The sequence below is a fragment of the Elephas maximus genome, chromosome 5, assembly GCF_024166365.1.
Source record: "Elephas maximus indicus isolate mEleMax1 chromosome 5, mEleMax1 primary haplotype, whole genome shotgun sequence".
Classification (NCBI taxonomy): domain Eukaryota; kingdom Metazoa; phylum Chordata; class Mammalia; order Proboscidea; family Elephantidae; genus Elephas; species Elephas maximus.
The window spans coordinates 80,598,116-80,620,841 of record NC_064823.1 but is presented as its reverse complement, the minus strand read 5'-3'; the positions used below and the strand labels follow the sequence as shown (position 1 = coordinate 80,620,841).

At 40.4% G+C, this 22,726-nt stretch overlaps 1 protein-coding gene across 2 annotated transcripts in view; it reads left to right on the top strand.

Annotated features, from left to right (window-relative positions):
* Nucleotides 1–22,033, top strand: part of LOC126077059 (protein Shroom3-like) — a 195,847-nt gene extending 173,814 nt beyond the window's left edge. For both annotated transcript variants that reach the window (XM_049885983.1, XM_049885984.1), the window contains 2 exons: nt 13,609–13,763; nt 21,998–22,033. In XM_049885983.1, coding sequence (XP_049741940.1) covers nt 13,609–13,763; nt 21,998–22,013 — 171 coding nt within the window. In that variant the 3' untranslated portion in view covers nt 22,014–22,033. The remainder of the gene's footprint in view (nt 1–13,608; nt 13,764–21,997) is intronic.
* Nucleotides 22,034–22,726: the final 693 nt, after the last annotated feature.

Here is a 22,726-nt window from a genome sequence, read left to right as displayed (position 1 = left end):
AGTCTGCTTCTGTAAAGATTACAGCCTTGGAAACTCAAGGGGGCAGTTCTATTCTGTCCTATACGGTCACTATGAGTAGGACTTGATGGCAACAGGTTTGGGTTTGGAATGTGCTAGACACTGGGGATGCAGTTATGAATATGGTTAGGCCTTTGTTTTCAGGGATCTCAGAGTCCAGTGGGCAAGGCAGTCAAGTCCACACCTAGACAATTCTGTATGGTAATTGCTGTGACAGAGAAAAGCACAGGGTTCTATGGGAGCCCAAAGGAGACATCCCTCACAAAGTGTAAATAGCTGTTTGAGTTGAGTCTTGAAGGATGAAAAAGGGTTATCCAGGCAAAAGGGAGGGAAGTGAGAAGAGGTGGGCATCTCCCAGGCAAAGGGTACAGAATCAGCCAACGTGATTGACAAGAGCACTCCCAGTCAGACCACTTCACTCTCGTCGTCCACAAACTCTTCTCCCTTTATTTTTCCTTTTAAGGCAGCTTAGTGTGGAAGGTGTGGAAAAAGGAACAAAGGGACAGAATGTTCAGGCATACAGCATGATTCAAACAACCTGATCACTTTAAAGATAGCCCAGGGGTCAGTATTTGGAGCATAAGCTGCCTACTTTTTCATCTCACTTAATTCCTCTCTCCTATTTTGTGCACCAATAGTAATGAGTCTGTAAAAAAAATACTAAGCATAGAGATCAATGGAACAGAATTGATTGAGAGTCCAGAAATAAACACTTACATTATTGTCTTTTCAACAAATGGTGCTGAGACAGCTGATATCTACATGCAAAAGAATGAAGTTGGGTGCCTTCATTACACCATACATAAAAATTAATTTTATATGGATTGTAGACCTAAATGTAAGAGTTAAAACTTTTAGAGGAAAAAATAGGAGTAAATCTTTGTGACCTTAGTTTAAGCAAAGCCTTCTTAGATATGACAGCAAAAGCAAAAGCAACAATTAAAAACATATGAAATTGGATCATATAAAAATTAAAACGATACCAGCAAGAAAGTGAAAATATATGCTACCGAGTTCCAGTTTACAGCAATGGAAAAATCTCATTGATTAAGGGTAAGGTTGCACAGCTGATTATTTTAAGTGCTGTTAATAAGTTGTACACCTGTAAAAAGTTGAATTGGCAGAAGTTGTGTGATAGACATTGTCTTATGCTGAGTCCTCTAGAGAAGTAAAACCAGTAAAATGTATAAATACATACATATATATAGAAAAGAGAGAGATTTATATCAAGGAAGTGGCTCACGCGGCTACAGAGGCTGGAACGTCCCATGTGCATGGGTCAGAATAGAGGTTTCTCCTGATTCACATAGCCGAAGGGGCAGGTGAACCCAAGATCGGTATGCAAGACGGCAGGTAAGCTGCTAGCTCAAGTCCCAAGAACTGGAGGTCAGATGAACGGAAGCCAGCTGCAGGATCCAGAGTGAGCAAAAGCCCATGTGCCTTGCCAAAAGCCCACCACTGTCTACTAGTAGCAGATCCCATCATGGAGGTGATCACATTATACCAAATCTCATCATGGAAGTGATCACATCATCATATGACTGCTAAACTGCATCATAACTGCCAAACCACTGAGAGTCATGACCCAGCCAAGTTGACACATAACCTTAGCCATCACAGATGTATTTACAACAAAGGCAAAAAAAAAAAAGAGTAGCTGCTGAGGCTTATGTACAACCAAACACCTCGTGGGATTTGGTTCCTTGGTTTGGAGGTTTAGGGTCATGGTTTCACGGGACATCCCAGTTAATTGGCTTAATAACATGTTCAGTGATTCTATGCTACCTCCTAATTTGTCACATAGTTCCTGGGGTCTTAAAAGCTTGAAAGCAGCCATCCAAGGCACAACAATTGGTCTCTATTTGCCTGGAGCAACAGAGGAAGAAGGAAAATCAGGAATAAGAAGAGAAAATGGAATGTGAGTCCAATTGCCTCCATGAAAACTGCCTCCTTTGCCATGAGGCCAGAAGAACGAGATGGTGCCTGGCTATCATTACTGAACATTTTGATCAAAGATTTTATCGAAGAATACTGATCAAAAAGTGGGAAATGTAGAACAGAATTTCAAATTTTCATGAACTCCAGCCTTTCTGGAGCCGTGGAGGCTGTCTGAACCCCTGAAACTATTGCTTTGAAAAAACAAAAGGGAAAATACAACCTACAGAATGGAAGAAAATATTTTCAAATCATGTATCTGATAAGGAACTAGTGTCCAGAATGTATAAAAATCTCTTACAGCTCAGTGATGAGAAGACAAATAACCCAGTTAAAAAATACAAATAGCTAGAACAATCAACTGTACGAGATCTAAAGGGCAACATTTGGGCAAAAGTGAAGATGACAAGCCTGGAAGGGCTAGAAAGTCAGTAGCCTAGGACAGAAATGGGAACAGTGCTTACACATTGTGAGAATGAAGCCAATGTCATGGAACTCTTAATGTACAAATAACTGAACGGGAAACTAACTTGCCCTGTAAACTTTTACCTAATGCATACTAAAAATTTTTTTTAAAAAAAGGATCTAAATAGACATTTCTCCAAAGAAGATATATGAAGGCCAAGAACACGAAAAGGTACTTAACATCATTAACCACCAGAGAAAGGAAGATGAAAACCACAATAAGATATGACTTAATACCCACTAGGATAGCTATAGTAAAAAAGACAGATAATAACAAGTGTTGGGAATATGGAGACATCGGAGCCCTCACAAATTGATGGTGGAAATGTAAAGTGATGCAGCTGTGTTGGAAAACAGCCTGGCACTTCCTCAACAGGTTAAATATATAGTGACCATACCAAATAAAAACCCCACAATTCTACTACTAGGTATTTACCCAAGAGATTTGGAAGAAAAAAAAAAAAAATACATCCACTCAAAAACTTGTGCTTGACTGGCCATAGCAGCATTTTTTATAATAGTCAGAAAGGGGAAACAACCCAAATGACCATCAACTGATGAATGCATTCATAAAAAGTGGTATACCCAACAATGAAGCCATAAAAAAGAAATGAAGTACTGACACATACTACAACATGGATGGACCTTGAAAACACTATGTTAATTAAATAAGCCAGTCATAAAAGACCATATATTGCATCATTCCTTTTATATGAAATATCAAAATAGGCAAGTCCATAGAGAAAGAAAGTAGATTAGTGGTCACCTAGGGCTGTGGAGGTTGAGGGGAGAGGAGGGATGAGGAGTGACTGCTAGTGGGTATGAGGTTTCTTTTTGGGGTGATGAAACTATTCTGAAATTGATTGGTGACAGTTGTACAACTCTGTGGATACACCAGAAACACTGAATTGTACCCTTTAAATGGGTGAATTATATGGTATGTGAATTATATGTCAGTAAAGCTGTTTAAGTGAAGGGAATTTGAAGCACCTAATGATGCATGCGAAAGCTGGACAGTGAATAAAGAAGACTGAAGAAGAATTGATGCCTTTGAATTATGGTTTTGGTGAAGAATATTGAATATACCATGGACTGCCAGAAAAAAGAACAAATCTGTCTTGGGAGAAGTACAGCTAGAATGCTCCTTAGAAGGGAAGATGGCAAGAATTCGTCTCATGTACCTTGAATATGTTATCAGGAGGGACCAGTTCCCGGAGAAGGACATCATGCTTGGTAAAATAGGGGGTCATCAAAACAGAGGAAGACCCTCAAGGAAATGGATTGACACAGTGCCTGCAACAATGGGCTGAAGCATAACAAAGACTGTGAGAACGGCACAGGACCAGGCAGTGTTTTGTTCTGTTGTATATAGTGTCGCTATGAGTAGGAACTGGCTCGATGGCACCTAACAACAACAACAACGACAACAAAGCTGTTTAAAAAATAACTCAGCTCCTGTGCTTCTGCCAATTCACTTCTCAGCTCTTTTGTACTGGCTGTTCCCTCTGCCTGGAACGCCTTTGCCCCTTGTCAGCAGGGCCACAAGTATGGTTATATGAGTTGTTTACTACACAAAGGCACAAGCTGAAGGGGTGAATAGAGTCCAAAATCCAATAAGTAATTAGCTTGCCAAACTATGTGTCCTGGCAAAAGGTTGTGACTAATTCACCCAAATTAGTGGTCCATTAATACATGGACCACTGGGATCCTTCCTGTCTGTCTGGTGAAGCCTCCCTTATTCCCTCTTTCAATCCTTACTCTTCTCTTTTGAGAACGCTTCCCTGGCCATTACAAACACGACCCTCTTTTTTGTGCCTGCATTTTGAATGTACTTTTTTTTCTATCATGGCATGTATTACCCAGTACTGTTTTTATTTCTTTACTATCTGTTCTCTCAGTATTTGTTCCACAAGTATTTATTGATCACTCGTTATGTGCAGGCACTATGTTAGGTGCTAAATATTATGGCAATGTAAAGAACTGTAAACGATTCAAAATCCAACCTCTTTCATGTCAGAAAAAGGACAATGGATCATCAAAACAAAATAAATTTAATCCCATCTGTGAATACATTTAGAATTTGAGAAGAAAAATGGCTTGCTTATGTTCCAGCTCCAAGGTATATATGTCTACACACTTCTGCCTTAGTTTGTTAGCTTAGGAATTTCCACCCAATTGTAATGGTGTCTTATCTGAAGTCAATGAACCTACTGGCAATCACATTCTTGGAATAAGTAAATTCTATGCAGGTGAAATTGAACAAACAATGCCAGTGAACCCTTTAGCTGTTAAAGTATTAATCCAAAGGTTTTAAAGAATAAGCTTCATTTTTTGCTGAGTCTTGTTGACAGACAGTATCAGCAGGGCTTGGGGTTAGAAGTAACATAATCTCTCTGATGAATAGTTCCAGAAAATTATTGTTAAACCTTATACAAATGTAAGTTTATTTTATTTTTTAAAAAGAGATGTCATAATAATGATTTTGGATAAACTGTGTGAATAATCAGCACGGAACTTAAGATTTATGTATTTAGTTAGGCTTACTAAATTAAAAAAAAAAATTTTTTTTTTTACAGTGAAATAAATTATTTGGTTATGAGAACATCAGCAAAAGCACCCCAACCTCTCAATTTATCGTTTGTGATACTAAATGAAGACAATAATATAAATTAAGATAATTCACAACCTTGCTTTAACCCATAGCTTCAACTCTCTTGGCAACAAGTGGCCGACAAATAGCAGACCCACTGACACTGATGGCATAAAATTTAAGGGCCACCAGCAACAAAGAAGGAGGAGTAGAAAGTGGGGGTCCTAAGTAATCCACAAATGGGCCCACTAGGCCTTAATCTGGTTAGCTGAAATGAGTTAGCCCAGAGGGTTAAATCCAAGGCCTCGGTTGGGTCTGTCAGAACACTCCTCCTTTGGGAGTAGAGCCTTTGGGTGAATCCCAGAACCAAGAAACATCCTAGGGCTCCTCTGATTCACTAGAAATTGACTGACTTCCTAGGGCGAGTCTTTTATGTGGATGAAATCAATTTTATGTGATTGAGTCTAAGCACTTTTAAGAACAGAAAGAATCCAGCCTTGATTTTATCACTCTAGGCTCTTCTGCCTCAATGAATATGTATTTTTTAAAAATAAAAAGATGTAAAATATGTTAGAAGTATACTAGAATGTAAACTCCAGGAAAGCATCTGTTCTTGGACTGATATTACGCCAGGACTAGAACAGTGCCTGGCACATGGTAGGTGCTCAAAAATTATTTGTAGAATGAATGGAGGAATGAGTGTATTCATATATTTTTATCCTAGGGAAACACCAAGGTTCGGACCTTGAGGAGTTTAAAACCTAGAAGAGGAGATAGAGCATGAACAGAAACACCAATGATAAAGACAGTGATAGAGGCTTATCTCAACATAGATAGAAACCATTTAGAAGGGAGAAAGATGGATTCTGTCTGGGTTGATGAGAATAAGTATCATGACAGATGAGAGGTATTGGAAGAAAAGAGAAGGAAGAGGGTAAAAGGAGTCGAAAATATAGGATAGGGGCTTATACAAAAGTTTGGTGTTTGAGAAAAAGGTTCTGAAAGTCATCTCTGGTAATAATTAAAACCCCAAGACAGCATGAATCGCTGAGAGAGAGTGTGGTGAGATTTGAAAACCAAAATGTATAGTAGGCACCAAACTAAGGTTTGACAAATAAAAGCCACTGCAAAAAATCATTGCAGCCCCAACTGTTTTCTTTTATAAGTGACTATATTAATTGACTTTTTTACAAGTAAGCATTTTAAAACTAAATGTTCTGTGCAAAATGAAGAGATTGCAACAAACTCTGTAAATACAAAGGGTTATAAAAATAGTTTATGAGAACTGTGAACAATAGTGGAACTCTTTATGATATTCTTTTACATGTTTGCTTTCACACTGAATAGATCAATAGAAGGAGGTAATACAAACTAGAGAAGTAAGCTTTCTTGACTTCCTTTTTTTATATAAGATTTTGGTCATTTCTTAGGTCTCATTTCATTGAAAATGTTGGCAAATGATACAGAGGGGATTCAATTCCACAAGCTGCAACTTGAGCAGGACCACATCTATAATGTTCATCATTGTACCCCCCAAGCGTGTACTTGGTACACAGTAGAGGCTCAATAAATATTTGTTGAATGAATGAATCAATATTTTCTGAGGAGGTCCTACGTGCAGAGTTCTGGGTGGGGAATTATCGGGAAAGTAAAGATGAAGACATGATTCCTGTCTTCAAAGGGTTCACAATCCTAGCTGGGGGTGGAGTGGGGGAAAGGCCCAGGCATAGCCATAAATAGCTCTGCTATTTAATGTGTGATAACCACAAGAAGTATATTAAAGGAGTATACAAAGAATAAATTATTTAGATATTACTTTACAGTTTATGTATTATTTCATTCATTCGCTTCTCCAAAAATTGAAGAGAGAGGGATTACTTCTTCAAGGACAGGTGGGGGGCTGGTGAGAGACCCGGAGAGCCTTGGATGAGATAGGATTTGAACTTGGCTTTAAAGGCTGGGTAATAATTACAGCTAAGCTTTACTGAATATGTACTACGTGCCAGGCACTTACTTGTATGAGCTCACTTAATCCTCACAACAGTCTTATGTGGTAGCTGCTATCATCTTACAGAAGAGGAAACACAGTAAGTTTAATTAACCTACTCAAGGTCACATAGCTAGTAAATGACAGAGCCCTGCTGTTGTTGCAGAGTGCCTGCTCCTGACCCTTATAGTATGCTGCAGTTCTTATAGGTGGCTCAAGGGTGCAGCAAAGGGTGGGGAGCAGTCCAGAAAGAAGGAAAACAGAGCAACTAGTGGAAAGGCCAAGAGGTTAGAGTGTGCCCAGTGTGCTTGGAAAGAGTGAATTTCCAGAAGGTTGTAGTAGGACGAAAAGGCAGAAGGAAAGTACCATCAATAGAGGGTTGTTAAATATACCACGTTACATTCATACCATGTTCATTATGGAGCAAATAACCAAGATCTATAGAATGTTTTATGAATGGAAATACCTTTCTGCTATTTGATTTATGAAAATAATAGCTGCCACTTGTGAGATCTTACAATGTTCCAGGTTCTGTGTTTGCCAATTCATGTGGATTACCTCATTAATCCTCACTGTAGTTCTGTGAGGTAGGTAATGTTATTATCCCCATTTTATAGACGAGGAGTCTGAGGCTAGAGAGAATAAGTAACTGTTATTTAGTTTATCTGTTTGATTCCTTGTGGTGTGATAGATCACTTTTGTGTGTGTCCTTTCTAGCCATGGTCTTGTAACTCTCACCTAAGTGATTGGGCAGGACTCTGTGACAGGGTAATTGTGGCCTACCAAAGGGATTGGTCAGTTTTGCCATCCTGCTGGCCTTGAAATGAGCCTTTCCAGAGGTGGAAAAGGACAAGATCCCACAACCACCAAGGAAGAACAGCCAGGAACCAGCACATCTTTTGGACCCTGGATGCCTGTGTTGACAAGCTCCTGGAAGCAGGAGACCAAGAGAGTGAGTGAGCTGTAATCCCAAAGACAGTGAGAAGCAGGAGAGACCTGGCAACAGGGACTCAGCAGCTGGAGACGGAGTGGTAGGCTTCCCGGCCCACGGTGAGAGAAAGCTGAGTGCCTTTGGGCAGAAGCCCAGGGCCAGGGAAAGGCATGGCTGCAAGCACAGCTGGGAAGAGGCATCCTGACGGAAGAATTGTATCCTGAGTGTTCCTGAACCTGAACTGTAACTGTTACTAACCTAATAAAGCCCATAATTGTGAGTACTGACTGTGAATTCTGTCTGGCCATTGCAATGAGTTATCCAACACAGTAAAGAGTGCTGTGGTAGGGACAGCTGGTGTCAGAGTTAGTAAAGATGGTGGAGATAGAAGGCATGTCTGAAATCTGCCTCATAGGAATCAGCGTTAGGCTGTTGATCTTGATTCTCCTTCCCCCTTGTAAAGTTAGAGGAGGTCATATACCATCCCCATGTCATTTATACACTCCTCAAACTCTTAGCCACCTCACTTTAATGCCTGTCTGCTAAGTGCCAAAAGCGGGTTGAAGAAGTGTGCATAGTATGATATTATTACCAGTTAACACAACCATTATCCAAATTTGCACACCAAATACTAACGCTAAAGATGAGAAAATTAAAGATTTTTTACCACTTTTGCAGTCTGAAATTGATCAAACATTCAGTCAAGATGCATTGATAATTGCTGGTGATTTGAATGCAAAAGTTGGAAACAAAGGCGAAGGAACAGTAGTTGGAAAATACGGTCTTGGTGATAGAAACAACGCTGGAGATCGCATGATAGATTTTGCAAGACCAACAACTTCTTCACTGCAAATAACTTTTTTCACTAACATGAATGGCAGCTATACACGTGGACCTCACCAGATGGAATACATAGGAATCAAATTGACTTCATCTGTGGAAAGAGATGATGGAAGTGCTTGATATCAGCAGTCAGAATAAGGCCAGGGGCCGGCTGTGGAACAGACCATCAATTTCTCATATGCAAATCTAAGTTGAAGCTAAAGAAAATTTGAACAAGTACACAAAAGCCAAAGTATGACCTTGAGTAAATTCCACCTGAATTTAGAGATCATATCAAGAATAGGTTTGACTCATTAAGTACTAATGGCCAAAGACCAGACGAGTTGTGTAATGACATCAAGGACATCATACATGAAGAAAGCAAGGGGTCATTAAAAAGACAAGAAAGAAAGAAAAGACCAAAGTGGATATCAGAAGAGACTCTGAAACTTGCTCTTAAATGTGGAGTAGCTAAAGTGAAAGGAAGAAATGATGAAGTAAAAGAGCTGAATAGAAGATTTCAAAGGACAACTCGAGAAGACAAAGTATTATGATGACATGTGCAAAGACCTGGAGATGGAAAGCCAAAAGGGAAGAACACGCTTGGCATTTCTCAAGCTAAAAGAACTGAAGAGAAAATTCAAGCCTCAGGTTGGAATATTGAAGGATTCTACAGGGAAAATATTAAACAACACAGGAAGCATCAAAAGAAGGTGGAAGGAATACACAGAGTAATTGTACCAAAAAGAATTGGTTGACATTCAACCATTTCAGGAGGTAGTGAATGATCAAGAACCGACGGTACTAAAGAAGTCCAAGCTGCACTGAGGGTATTGGCGAAAAACAAGGCTCCAGGAATTGATGGCATACCAAGTGAGATGTTTCAACAAAGAGTTGCAGCACTGGAAGTGATCACTTGTCTATGCCATGAAATTAGGAAGTCAGCAACTTGGCCAACCAACTGGAAGAGATCCATGTTTGTGTCCATTCCAAAGAAACGTGATCCAACAGAATGCAGAAATTATTGAACAATATCATTGATGTCACATGCAAGTAAAATTTTGCTGAAAGTCACTCAAAAGTGGTTGCAGCAGTACCTTGACAGGGAACCGCAAGAGATTCAAGTCAGATTCAAAAGAAGCCCTGGAACACGGGATATCATTGCTGATGTGAGGTGGATCTGGCTGAAAGCAGAGAATATCTGAAAGATGTTTATCTGTGTTTTATTGACTATGCAAAGGCATTTGACTATGTGGATCATAACAAATTATGGATAATATTACGAAGAATGGGAATTCCAGAACACTTAATTGTGCTCATGAGGAACCTGTCCATAGATCATGTGCTCATGAGGAACCTGTCCATAGATCAAGAAGCAGAACAAGGGGATACTGCTTGGTTTAAAATCAGGAAAGGTGTGCATCAGGGTTGTATCCTTTCACCATTCATATTCAGCCTGTATGCTGAGCAAATAATTAGAGAAGCTGGACTATATGAAGAAGAATGTGGCATCAGGACTGCAGGAGGACTCTTTAAGAACCTTGCTTCCTGAAAATGAAGAGGTCTTGAAGCACTTATTGGTGAAGATCAAAGACTATATAGCCTTCAGTATGGGTGACACCTTAACATAAAAAAAAAAAAAAGAAAACAAAAATCCTCACAACTAGACCAGTAAGTAACATCACGGTAAATGGAGAAAAGATTGACGTTGTCAAAGATTTCATTTTACTTGCAGCCACAGTCAAGAAATCAAACGACATATTGCATTGGGCAAATTTGCTGTGAAAGATCTCTTTAAAGTGTTAAAAAGCAACAATGTCACTTTAAGGACTAAGGTGCACCTGACCCAAGCCATGGTGTTTTCAATTGCCTCATAAGCATTTGAAAGCTGGAGAATGGATAAAGAAGACCGAACAAGAATTGACACGTTTGAATTATGGTGTTGGCAAAGAATACTGAATATACCATGGACTGCCAGAAGAAAGAACAACTCTGTCTTGGAAGAAGTACAGACAGAATGCTCCTTAGAAGCCAGGATGGCAAGACTGCATCTTACATACTTTGGACATGTTATCAGGAAGGGCCAGTCTATGGAGAAGAACATCATGCTTGGTAAAGTACAGGGCCAGCCAGAAGGAGGAAGACCCTCACTGAAATGGATTACACAGTGGCTACAACAATGGGCTGAAGCATAACAACGATTGTGAGGATGGCACAGGACTGGACAGTGCTTTGTTCTGTTGTACATAGGGTTGCTGAGTCGGAACTGACTCAATGGCACCTAACAACAACAACAACGTATATATATGGATGTATATATGAAATTCATAAATCAAAGTGTAAACCATAGTTACCTTTAGAAAGTAACATGTGGAGAGCAGGGGAAATAATTACTTTTTCTTTTCCCCTTGCACATTTTCTATACTGTTTTCATTTTTTATAAAAAGCATATATATATACATATTTACATTACATAAAATTAACCATTTTAAAGTGAATAATTCAGTGACATTTAGTAAATTCAAAATGTTGCAACCACTACCACCTCTGTCTAGTTTCAAAACATTTTCATTATTCCAAAATAAAACCCTGTACCCATTAAGTATCTACTCCCCACTCCCTCCCCAAACCTCCAGCACCTGGATACAGCTCATCTGTTTTCTGTTTCTGGATTTACCTATTCTGAATATTTCATATAAATGAAATTCCTGCAACATGTGACCTTTTGTGTCCAGCTTATTTCACTTAATATAATGTTTTTGAGATTCATCCACATTGTAGCATGTATCAGTATTTCATCCCCTTTTATGGCTGAATAATATTTCGTTGCACATATAAACCACAGTTTGTTTATCCATTCATCCATTGATGGACATTTGGGTTATTTCCACCTTCTGACTAGTGTGAATAGTGCTACTGTGAACATTTGTGTATGAAGAATTGTTTGAGTACTTCTTTTTCTTTTGGGTTTATACCATGGTGGAATTGCTGAGTCATATGGTCATTCTATGTCTAACATTTTGAGGAATTGTTAAGCTGTCTTCCACAGTGCCTGAACCATTTTACATTCCCACCAACAGCAAGGGTCCAATTTCTCCATATCCTTGCCAATACTTGCTATTTACCATTAGTTTGATTATAGCTATCCTTGTTAGTGTGTAGTGGTATCTCATTGTCTTTTCGATTTGTGTTTCCCTAATGACTAATGATTTTCAATATCTTTTTATGTGCTTGTTAGCCATATGAATATTCTCTTTGGAAAAATGTCTATTCAATTCCTTTGCATTTTTAATTGGATTATTGGTCTTTTTGTTGTTGATTTCTAAAAGTTCTTTAAATATTCTGGATACTAGACCCTTATCAGATATATGATTTATAAATATTTCTCCCATTCTGTGGGTTGTCTTCTCACTTTCTTGGTAGTGTTCTTTGATGCAAAGAAGTTTTTAGTTTTGATGAAGTCCAATTTATCTTTTTTCTTTTGTTGCTCATGCTTTTGGAGTCATATCTAAAAATTTATTGCCAAATCCATACTCATGAAGATTTAACCCTATGATTTGTTCTAAGAGTGTTATAGTTTTAGCTTTCATATTAGGTAATTGATTCATTTGGTGTTAGTTTTTCCATACAGTGTGAGGTAAGATCAACATCATTCTTTTGCATGCGAGTGTTGAGGTGTCCTAGTACCACTTCTTCTTTTTTTAAGTGGATGTCCCATAATCTATTAAACTGTGTCCCATTATTGTTAGGCATCTAGGTTTTTTTCAAATAGTCGTCATCACATACAAAACCACAGTGAACATCTGTATACATGTACTTGAGTGCAGGATAGCACTACTTCTTGAAGAGACTATTCTTTCCCTATTGAATGGTCTTGCCGCCTTTGTAGATGATCATCTAACTATAGATGTATGGACTTATTTCTGGATTCTCAACTCTATTCTTTTGTTCTATATGCCTATCCTTAAGCATATATTAATTTTTACTATACATTATTTTAATAATAAAAAATTAAAAGTTAGGCAAGGGACACATTTACAAATTCATTCTAAGAATTTGGTCTATTAAGAGCTATTGAAGGTTTTTGAATATGTGGGTAATTTCTTGGTTATTGAAAAAGAGAAAATATGGGTCAGGTTTGTTTACTTATTTTTTTTATTTTTTTTTTCTCTATTTCACCATTCTTGATGTTCCATAAGTATCCATTGACATATGGCACTGGATTGAGCATTATTTGCTTTTTTGCTTCAACAGCACATAATCGCCTCCTCACATACTACATCATTTACTCCTTTATTAAGCTTATTGCATGCTTTCCCTTCTCCACCCCCCAGCCTAAGAGCCATAAAAAAAAAAAAAAAAAAAAAAAAGAGGAAGGGTTTTGTCTGTTTTCTCCACTCATGTAGCCCAAGCACCTGGAACAATTTCTGGCACAAAGGAGGTCTTGAATAACGTTGTGGAGTGAATTAACAATTGTAGTCCAAAAAACTGAGGTAAGAAATACTAGCTTTCTAAAGGAATAAAACAGTTGCTTTGAACGGACTTTTGGAGTTGAAGATACAACCCCAAGGGTACCTGGTGCCATGGGGTGATGGCCTTTGGACGCAAACTGACTCCCTTCCTTTTCGCTGACTGTAATGACCGCCCTCCCTGACCGACGGGGCTCTGGGGTCTAGAGGGTGTGGAAAACAAGGCCCAGTTCCTGCCTTCTAGCTGCTTACTGTCTGGTCGGGTGTGAGTGGGGCGTGGTCTTAGCCGGTCTATCTGGCTTGGCAGGAGTCCAGGCAGGGCTCCAGGCAGCCATGCGGGTCCCAGGCCCGGCGAGTGCTTATTCATGGCTCTCTCCTCTCTTCCAAGCAGATTGAAGAAGGGGGCAAAGCGGACTCAGTGAGCTCCAAACTGCGGGCCGGCGACGAGGTGGTGCACATCAATGAGGTCGCGCTCAGCAGCTCCAGAAGGGAGGCTGTTTCCCTAGTGAAAGGATCCTACAAGACCCTCAGGCTGGTGGTGCGCAGGTAAGATGGGCCAGCACCCACATTGTCCCTCCAACACTTCTCCTCCACTCGTCCCTGCCCTGCCCCACTTCCTAGAAAAGAGCCCCGGTGGCGGCTTGCTTTTAAAAGCCTCCGTGGGTGGATCGTTAGGCCTTCCCTTCTCCATTTTCTTTCTCATCTTGTGGGATGTGAGGAGGATGTGGGGTGACAAGAAACGTTCCATTTCAGATCTGTTGCTTGTCTTTTGAAACACTGACTTTCGCAGCAGCTATTTGCATGGCAGTTTCCGCTGCGCTGTACTTCCTAAATTTCTGGGCCTGATGAACAGTGACACTGATCCCAAATGTGACCAGAGCTCTATGAAGCTTTGTCTCATTGTGGGACTAGAGAAAGCAGTTAGTTTGGAACTTCAGGTATTAACAACAGGGAGGCATTCCACTAGCCTTACCCCCGCCAGGCTTTCATCAAAACAGGGAGATTCCCTCTTTTGTTCATTTTATTGTTTTCTGGTAGCAATACTGGTGGTTCTGTTGAAAAGGTTTGAGTTGGGAATAATAATCTACAAATGGGTATATAGGTAGAGAGGTATGCTAAAGAGGAGCGAGAGGGCGCAAGGGAGCACACCCACTCGTAGATATGTTTGGTTGTGGATACTACTGCATACACATTTGTAGATGCTGCGTGTGTATTAATATAGACAATAAAACACACAAGGGGCATACTCATGGAAACTTCCTAGACATAACCAAACACCTCCCTGATGTTACTAGGGTTAGTTACTAGGCTAGAAGGCTGAGGACCATAGACTCAGGGGACATCTATGTCAATTAGCATAACATACTTCATAAAGACAATGTTCCACATCCTACTGTAGTGAGTAGTGTCTAGGATCTTAAAAACTTTCAAGCAGCCACCTAAAATACCCAATCTGGAGCAAAGGAGAGGGGAGAAAACCGAAGACTCAAAGGAGCAATTATTTTAAAGGACTAATGGACCACATGAACCACAGCCTACATGACCCGGAGACCTGAAGAACTAGATGGTGCCTAGCTATGGTCAGGGAATTACTTGGTGATTTTGGACTCAGAGGGGAGAGAATGGGGGGCTCCAGTGTGTGCTGGCATCTACACTGATGACCAGTTGGCCCATCTTCCCATTAGGGATACATCTGTCAGGTGGCCCAAACACTCCCACTGCATGATCAGTGAGGGCCCCTCTCCCTCTGGGTGTTAGGGAGTCACTCTGCTAAAGTGCTCCCCTCAGTTCTCCTTTCTTCTCTGCAAGTCCACACCAAATCCCCTTTCTGACTGACGCATTCTTTCTTTAGATATGCTAATGTAATCGATAAATTACTGAGGAGTTCTACTCTGCTTCTGGTGTGGGAAACATTTTGTCTCTAAGATGCCTTTTGAATATGTCTTCTCTCATCTATGATGGTTTGATTTTTATAGTTGAAGTCTCAGAGTTTGAGGAGAAGACTGTTTTTACTTTTCACACATGCTTAAAAAGGGGGATTATGACCATGCATCGGTAGACATGTATGGACATTCCTCCCCTATCTTTCATAGATCTGAGAAGCCTTTTGGCTCTGGCTTAATCTGGCTTTGCATTTAATAGAGCTATCGCTTTGAGTCAGAATCGATTAGATGGCAGTGGGTTTGTTTGGATTTGGTTGCTTTCCTGAGAAGTCTTACCTTTATAGCTTGGCACACATCATCATCCTGAGATTTCATTTTCCTCCATTTATTCATGACAGAATAACTTCTGGTGGTATTTCATTTATTAGCTCTCTTTTTTCCTAGCTGATCTCTTTACTTTTAAAAAATATTGAGGTGGCTTCCTGGAGAAGTTATTTGCATAATCAGAATTTATTTATCAGCAGCTCTGACTGTGCCTGCAATATATTTCTTTTTTTCTTAAAGTCAGCTTTGAGTGGGTGAGGGCAACATTTAATGCCAGGCTTCTACATCATCATGAAAGTGCCAAAAATGCAGAGCGAGTAATAGTGTTTATGGAAGTGTTGGGGGTATTTTACCCAGTGACCAAAAACAATGGAAAATAGAAACAGTTTCTTAAAGGCTACAGTGACAAGAGAAATGCAAAGTCTCAAGTGAGTTATGGGTCAAAGACCTTAGAAGATCTGTTGACCCATAAAGAAGGCAGGGTTTAGCCCTCTCTGGGTGAAGGGTGCGAAGGGGGCCGTGTGGACACTGCAAGAACAGAGAAGGTGTCTGCTGCTCAATATGCAGAGAATGAAGGTCTACAGCTAGTGGTGGATAAATAGAGAAGAAATGATAAAATAAGAGGTGGGCCAGACACGTTGCAGCAGGAAAACAAACATCTCGCAGTGGAAGGAAATTGAAGAAGGAAAACCTTTGTGGAATACAAGGACAGCACAAAGAACATTAATTAAGGAAAGCAGACATGTACGCAAATTAAGTCAGCACTCCACATCCTGTCTGAAACCAACGGAGACTTTATTAGGCAGATATGGTAAAATACATGTTTTAGAATCAGGCAGCATTTAGAGTGGAAACTAATAAACAAAGGAAAGGGTCTTCTCAAGTTTAATTTAACATTACTGTCAGTGGTATCGTACCTGGGTGATGCAAATGGTGAACATGTTCACTGCTAACCAAAAGGAGGGAGGTTTGAGTCCACCCCGAAGCACCTTGGAAGAAAGGCCTGGCGATCTACTTACAAAAAAATCCATCACTGAAAACCCTATGGAGCACAGTTCTCCTCTGACACATGGTGTCACCATGAGTTGGAATTGACTCGGCAGCAACTGATTGGTCATGGCAACAGGGAATATTCACTGCTGTTCACAGATATTCTAAGATTTAAAATTTTAAAATAAGAGGCTACATTTCTCCTTCAGAACAGACCATTGAAGTTAATTGCTGTATATTCCACTAAACACATATTCTTACCCTGAGTTTAGTCTCATATTCCTATATTGAATCAGATAATCCGATGGCATTGTAACCAATGAATCCTTAATATGAATGTTTATTTTTGTTTTGTTTTTCCATTTTCCTTGGTAAATTCAACCTCCAACCCTCTTCATCAAGGGGCTATTTTTGCCAAACACTATGCTACTCCCAAGTTTGGTATCAGTGGATTTTTGTTTGTTACTTGGCATTGAAAATCTTTTTGGTATATATCATGGTAAATGTTCTGTATTTTTTGCAAGGCTCATGAAAAGCATGAGGGAGTCAGATTCATTCTTTACTGGAAATGCATGAGATGGGATGAAGGTTCAAGACTGCCTCGGCTTAACCTCTGATGGCATTAGGTGTTATCTCTGTGACCCTGGGGAAATCATTTAATCTGCCTAATTCTTGCCTTACTGCTAACCAGAAGGTTGGTGGTTTGAGACCACCAGTGGATCCGAGGGAGAAAGATGTGGCGGCCTGCTTCCATAGAGATTTACAGCCTTGGAAACCCTATGGGGTGGCTATGAGTTGGAATTGACTCAATGGCAGTGAGTTTGTTTGTTTGTTTGTTTTGGTTTAATTCTTGCTTTACAGGATTGCTGTGAGTATAACTGAGAAATATGTACATGCAATATGTAGCATGCGTGCTGATTTAAAGCATGAACCCTCATGAAAATAAACTACATATTTATTAAGTTATTTCTTATGAGAAGTCCATTTTAATCTCTAGAACATAGCATACGAATGGGGGTCCCAGTTAACGCGAGGACTGTGGTAGAGAGATAATCTTTCTGGGCACAGGAGGCAGCATGCCTGATTCAGAACAGTGAGCAGAGAGTGGGGAAAAGTGAGCCCCTTTTCAAACTGCAATCTTACTCCAAAACCTTCCAACCATCTCTGCAAATTTGATATAGATTTTCCCTTGCCATTCATTTATTCTTGGTTAAGTGAGTTGACGTGGGGTGAGGAAATAATCTAGCCCCCTTATTTTTTATTTAAACGAATATATGTGTAGTAATTTTTTTTTTTAGTAGCAGGGGGTCAGTAGGAGGAGGAGGAGAAAGAGGAGGAGGAGTGGAGTCCCTGGGTGGTGCAAACGGTTAACACTCTTGGCTGCTAACCCAAAGGTTGGTGGTTCAAGTCCACTTAGAGGTGCCTCTGGAGAAAGGCCTGACAATCTACTTCTGAGAAATCAGTCATTGAAAACCCTGTGGAGCACAGTTCTTCTCTGACACACATGGGGTTGCCATGAGTTGGAATCGACTCAGCAGCAACTGGTTAGTAGCAGTGGTACTAGCATATCACACGTTGTGGGGAAAAGGGAGACTGGGGAGAAAGGAAGGTCAAGCAAGAAAAAAGCAAGAATCATCTGCCTAAAATATGTATCCTCCTAGGCTGTGTGACTTGTCATATGTAGTGGAACCAGAGTGAGACTCTAGGTCTTGTGATTTTCGGCCATGCCCTGGAGGTAGAAATGAGGGGACTGCATCCAAAGGTATGCAGTAGCTTGCCCAAAGCCACGTGCTAACTGCCTAAATGAGAATCTAGGTCTTGGGCCTCTTGGCACTTCAAGCAGTAAACTTGTGCTTTCAACGTCACTGCCTCCAACTTTTAGAAATATTTATGATGCTTCAGCAAGCAAACAAAACAAGAAAAACTGAATAAACGGATTTTTAATTCATCCAGGAAAAAATTTTCTAAGCAAAGAGGAGATTCCTCACTGACATTTAACTTCCTGCCCACATTCCAAGGAAATGCACTGTACCGGTGTGTACACCCAGCTTGAGTTTCCCCATCAGCCTCTGGAAATCAAACTATTTGTTGCTTTAGCAGCTGTTTCCTCCCTCCCAGCAAAAATGGTGATGAAATTAAGATCGCCATAACCTGGCCTCCACACTCCCCTGAATTAACCATCCTGCATTTCTGAGGTTTAGCAGAATAGCTTCTTTTTATAAAAGGGTGAGATCACATTGTTGGAATGGAATTGGATGGCTGGCTCAAACACTTGCTACCTTTGAGCCCGATTTCTGTGACCCTTTTATATCTCGATTGGGTTGAGAGCTATAACTCACCCAGGATTTGCAAATCAATGATCTTGAAAGAAGTATCTTATAGTGAAAGGGGTGCTTTTTAAAGATCTCTTGAAGGATACAAAATTAACCCTATTAACTGTTAATAAAAAGAGCTTTGCAAACAGTTCCTTCCCCAATTCATGGTGACAGTTTACAAAAGAAGATAATTTCTTGGAATATTATCACTCTCTTCACACCCTTTTGCCACCCCTACCACCTGCCGGACTCTGTTTCCTGACAAAGCATCTATATTCTTAAAACAATTTACTCCGATGTCTCTTTTTGACTATTTTAAAGCAGTTTTTTAAAAAATGATTTATTCAGAGCTTTTTGAAGTAAATTGTACAAGACTCCCTGTTTTTTAAAGGGACAAAGTTTGAAGGGTGAGTTGAGACTTTTCAAGAACATAAATAGCATCTGCTTTTTTTCCTATAAATTGGCAACCTGAAACACAGACTGTATAGCACCAAGCTGCCAGTTATCTGTGAAGTTGCGCAAGACAGGGAGACCATATTATCTAGACTCCCATCTCAGCTCTGCTGCATTCTGGCCATGGTACTGTGAGCAGAACACAAGCTCTCGGAGGCTAAGTTTCTTCTTCTTAAAATGGAGGGGAACGGTAATAATGTCTTCCGTACTGAGCTGCTGTAAGGAAGAAATAAAATAATGTCTGTGAAAGTGCTTCATTGTAATAAGCTACTAATTCATTATTCTATGAAGCATTTCTGTTATAATCTCAGCTTGTGAAAATTTACCTGACTGCATTCTCTTAGGATCATTCTATGTAATAGTATAGACTTGACACATTGGTGCAAATGAAAACATACAAGTTTTTAAGCTTCTGATTATGACCTTTTTGCTAAGAGGAAATGCAGTTTTAAAGGACGTTACCAACCAGGCACAAGTTCAGGATGGGAACTTTGAAAAACGGAAACTGTATTTTCTGGAGAACTTAAGCTGAAAGAGTTCTGATTTTGAAACAAGTCGAAGCTCATGGACAGGCAGCTGAGCTACGGAAAAGGACCCTCAGACTGCAGGAAGGGAGCTCTTTGGCAAGTGTCTCTGCATCTTCTGGTGCCTCTTTGTCTCAAGGACTCATCAGGCTGGATTAATTGGTCAGGTTATACAGGCACATTTGACACAGGCTGAGCCATTTGAAACGTACTGTTCTTTAGACAGCACAATATGCAAGCTTTGGGAAAATTACATCACAAAATAACCATCAAGTGAGCAGGAAGTAGGAGTTAGGACAAACAGAAAAGGTGCAATGATCTCTTTATAGGCAACTGCAAAACAGCTCTTGAAGCTCCAGGTACTCATGGATGTGCACAAGTGTGGCCTCTTCCACCTCACCTGGACACAGAGGCCAAAGGAGAAGTATTTGTGCCTCACATATGTTCCAAGAACTGCATCTCCACAAGGTCATGGAAGTGCTATAGACACATCCAAACTCCCTGAGGGACCAAATTACTGGGTTGAGGGCTGTGGAGACCATGGTCTTGGGGAGCATCTAGCGTAATTGGTATAACATAGTTTATAAAGGAAATATTCTACATTCTACTTTGGTGAGTAGCGTCTGGGGCCTTAAAAGCTTGTGAGCAGCCATCTAGGATACTCCATTGGTCTCACCCTGTTTGGAGCAAGGGAGAATGAAGAAAACCAAAGACACAAGGGAAAGATTAGTCCAAAGGACTAATGGACCGCAACTACCATAGCCTCCACCAGACTGAGTCCAGCATAACTAGATGGTGCCCAGCTACCACCACAGACTGCTCTGACAGGGATCACAATAGAAGATCCTGGACAGAGACCCAGAGAAAAATGTAGAAAAAATTCTAACTCACACACACACACATACAGAAAACCAGACTTACTGGCCTGACAGAGACTGGAGAAACCCCGAGTGTTTGGCCTGGGACACCCTTATAGCTCAGTAATGAAGTCATTCCCGAGGTTCACCCTTCAGCCAAAGATTAGACAGGCCCATAAAACAATGAGACTAGATGAGCACACCAGCCCAGGGGCAAGAACAAGAAGGCAGGAGGGGACAGGAAAGCTGGTAATGGAGAACCCAAGGTCGAGAAGGGGAGAGTGTTGACATGTAGGTTTGGCAACCAATATCAGAAAACTGTAGGTGTGTTAATTGTTTAACGGGAAACTAGTTTGCTCTGTAAACCTTCGTCTAAAGTACAGTAAAAATTTAAAAAAAAAAAAAAGCCTTTCCAGATATATAAAGGTCCCGTGATGTGTCTGTGGTTTAGTCCTTTATGGAAGTGGAGGAAGGGGGTGTGTCAATGCCACATGCCCTCTAGGAGAGAACTGGAGCTGTAGAGGCAGCCAAGATGGCGAGCAACATGACTCTTGTGACGTCTGTGTTGGGAGCTTTTCATATCTTGTATGATACCGCTCACCTGCACATGCCATCCCATCTACTCCTAACACCTGTGATGACTCTCCCTCCCTAACCTCCTCCCTGTTACATCACTTGTCCTTCTGCTCTCCTGCCCTTTGGAGTTCTTAATTTGAACAAAACCAAAAAACCAAACCAGCTGCATCCTTAGAATCACAGACTTCGTGAAAACAACACAGCAACCTTCCTTCATAACAATAAACTCTCTAACCAAGCAACACTCCCGCCAAAGGATAATTTTATACATCCCACCCACTAAGCAAACACAACATCAGACTGGCGTTTGACAGCAGAATAAGGGGAGGAATGGAGAAATTGCATTTTCAAAGGCATTGACAAAGCATAGTAAGCAATCTGGCAGCTAGTTGAGAGTGACATGGGCTTCAGGACTAAGCGAGACAGTTGGATAAACATTTTAGTGGCAAAGACAAAGGCACGAAGAGGCTGGTCTTGAAGTGTAATTTTACCAAGGACTAACTACCAGTACCAGTTGCTGTCAAACTGATTCCAACTCATGATGAGCCCATGTGTGTCAGAGTAGAACTGTGCTATATAGGGTTTTCAATGACTATGATCTTTCGGAAGTAGATCACTAGGTCTTTCTTCCAAGCTACCTCTGGGTGGGTTCAAACTGCCAACCTTTCAGTTTGTAGACGAACGTTTAACTCCTAATTTGAACAAGGGCTAGCAGATACCTGTGATGTGCATACAAATCCCAAACTGCAGTACAGCATGAATGTCATTTTAGGATCCAGGATTAGACTTCCCTAGAGGGGAAATCAGTATAAATGAGAACCGTGGTAACTTACCCTTAAATTTTTTTTTTTTTTGCAGTGGAGCAAGTGGTTAAGAGGAGGGCAAGGAGGCAGCTGCAGTGGACTTTGACCCCCAGAAACTTTTCCAAGAGTCTTGGCATCATGAGAATTTGTTCAGTATGCTTTGAGGAGGTATTTCAGTCCTGCTGGGACCATACTCAGAGCAGTTTTTGGCATCCCTAGAGTTCTAAGCTTGAATGTCATATATAGCTTGAATGTCTGTTATATAGAGATATAGTATTTTATTCTAAGCTTGAATGTCTGCTATATAGAGGTATAGTATTTTATTTCCTAACCAGTTGTTCCTTCCCATGGAAAGTTCATCCAACACATTATTAGATTTCCTGAGAGGTATGCAATAAGATTCCCTTCCTTACTGTAATGAGAAAAGGGACATTTTTTCCTGCAGCACATAATGATAACTGCTATATATATTCAGTGGGTTACATATGCTCCCCAGCTATGCACTGAACACTAGTCACACACAAAGGAATGCCCTCTTGTTTCCCAATGAAGGAGGTTTGATGATAAAAGTCTGGGTTTCATTCCTGGGATAACATGGCTTTACTTCAAATAAGTGTGTTTCAAATAGGAGTCACCACTCTGCTCCCAGCCATTAAAGAATGGCACTCAAATATCCGTGTGAGCCTCAGAGATGTGAGGCCTGAGTGCTGAGGCCACAAAAATGTTACAGTGGAATCCTTTCCCCCAATTCTAAATGTGCGAGCACCAGCGAGAACTAATAAGT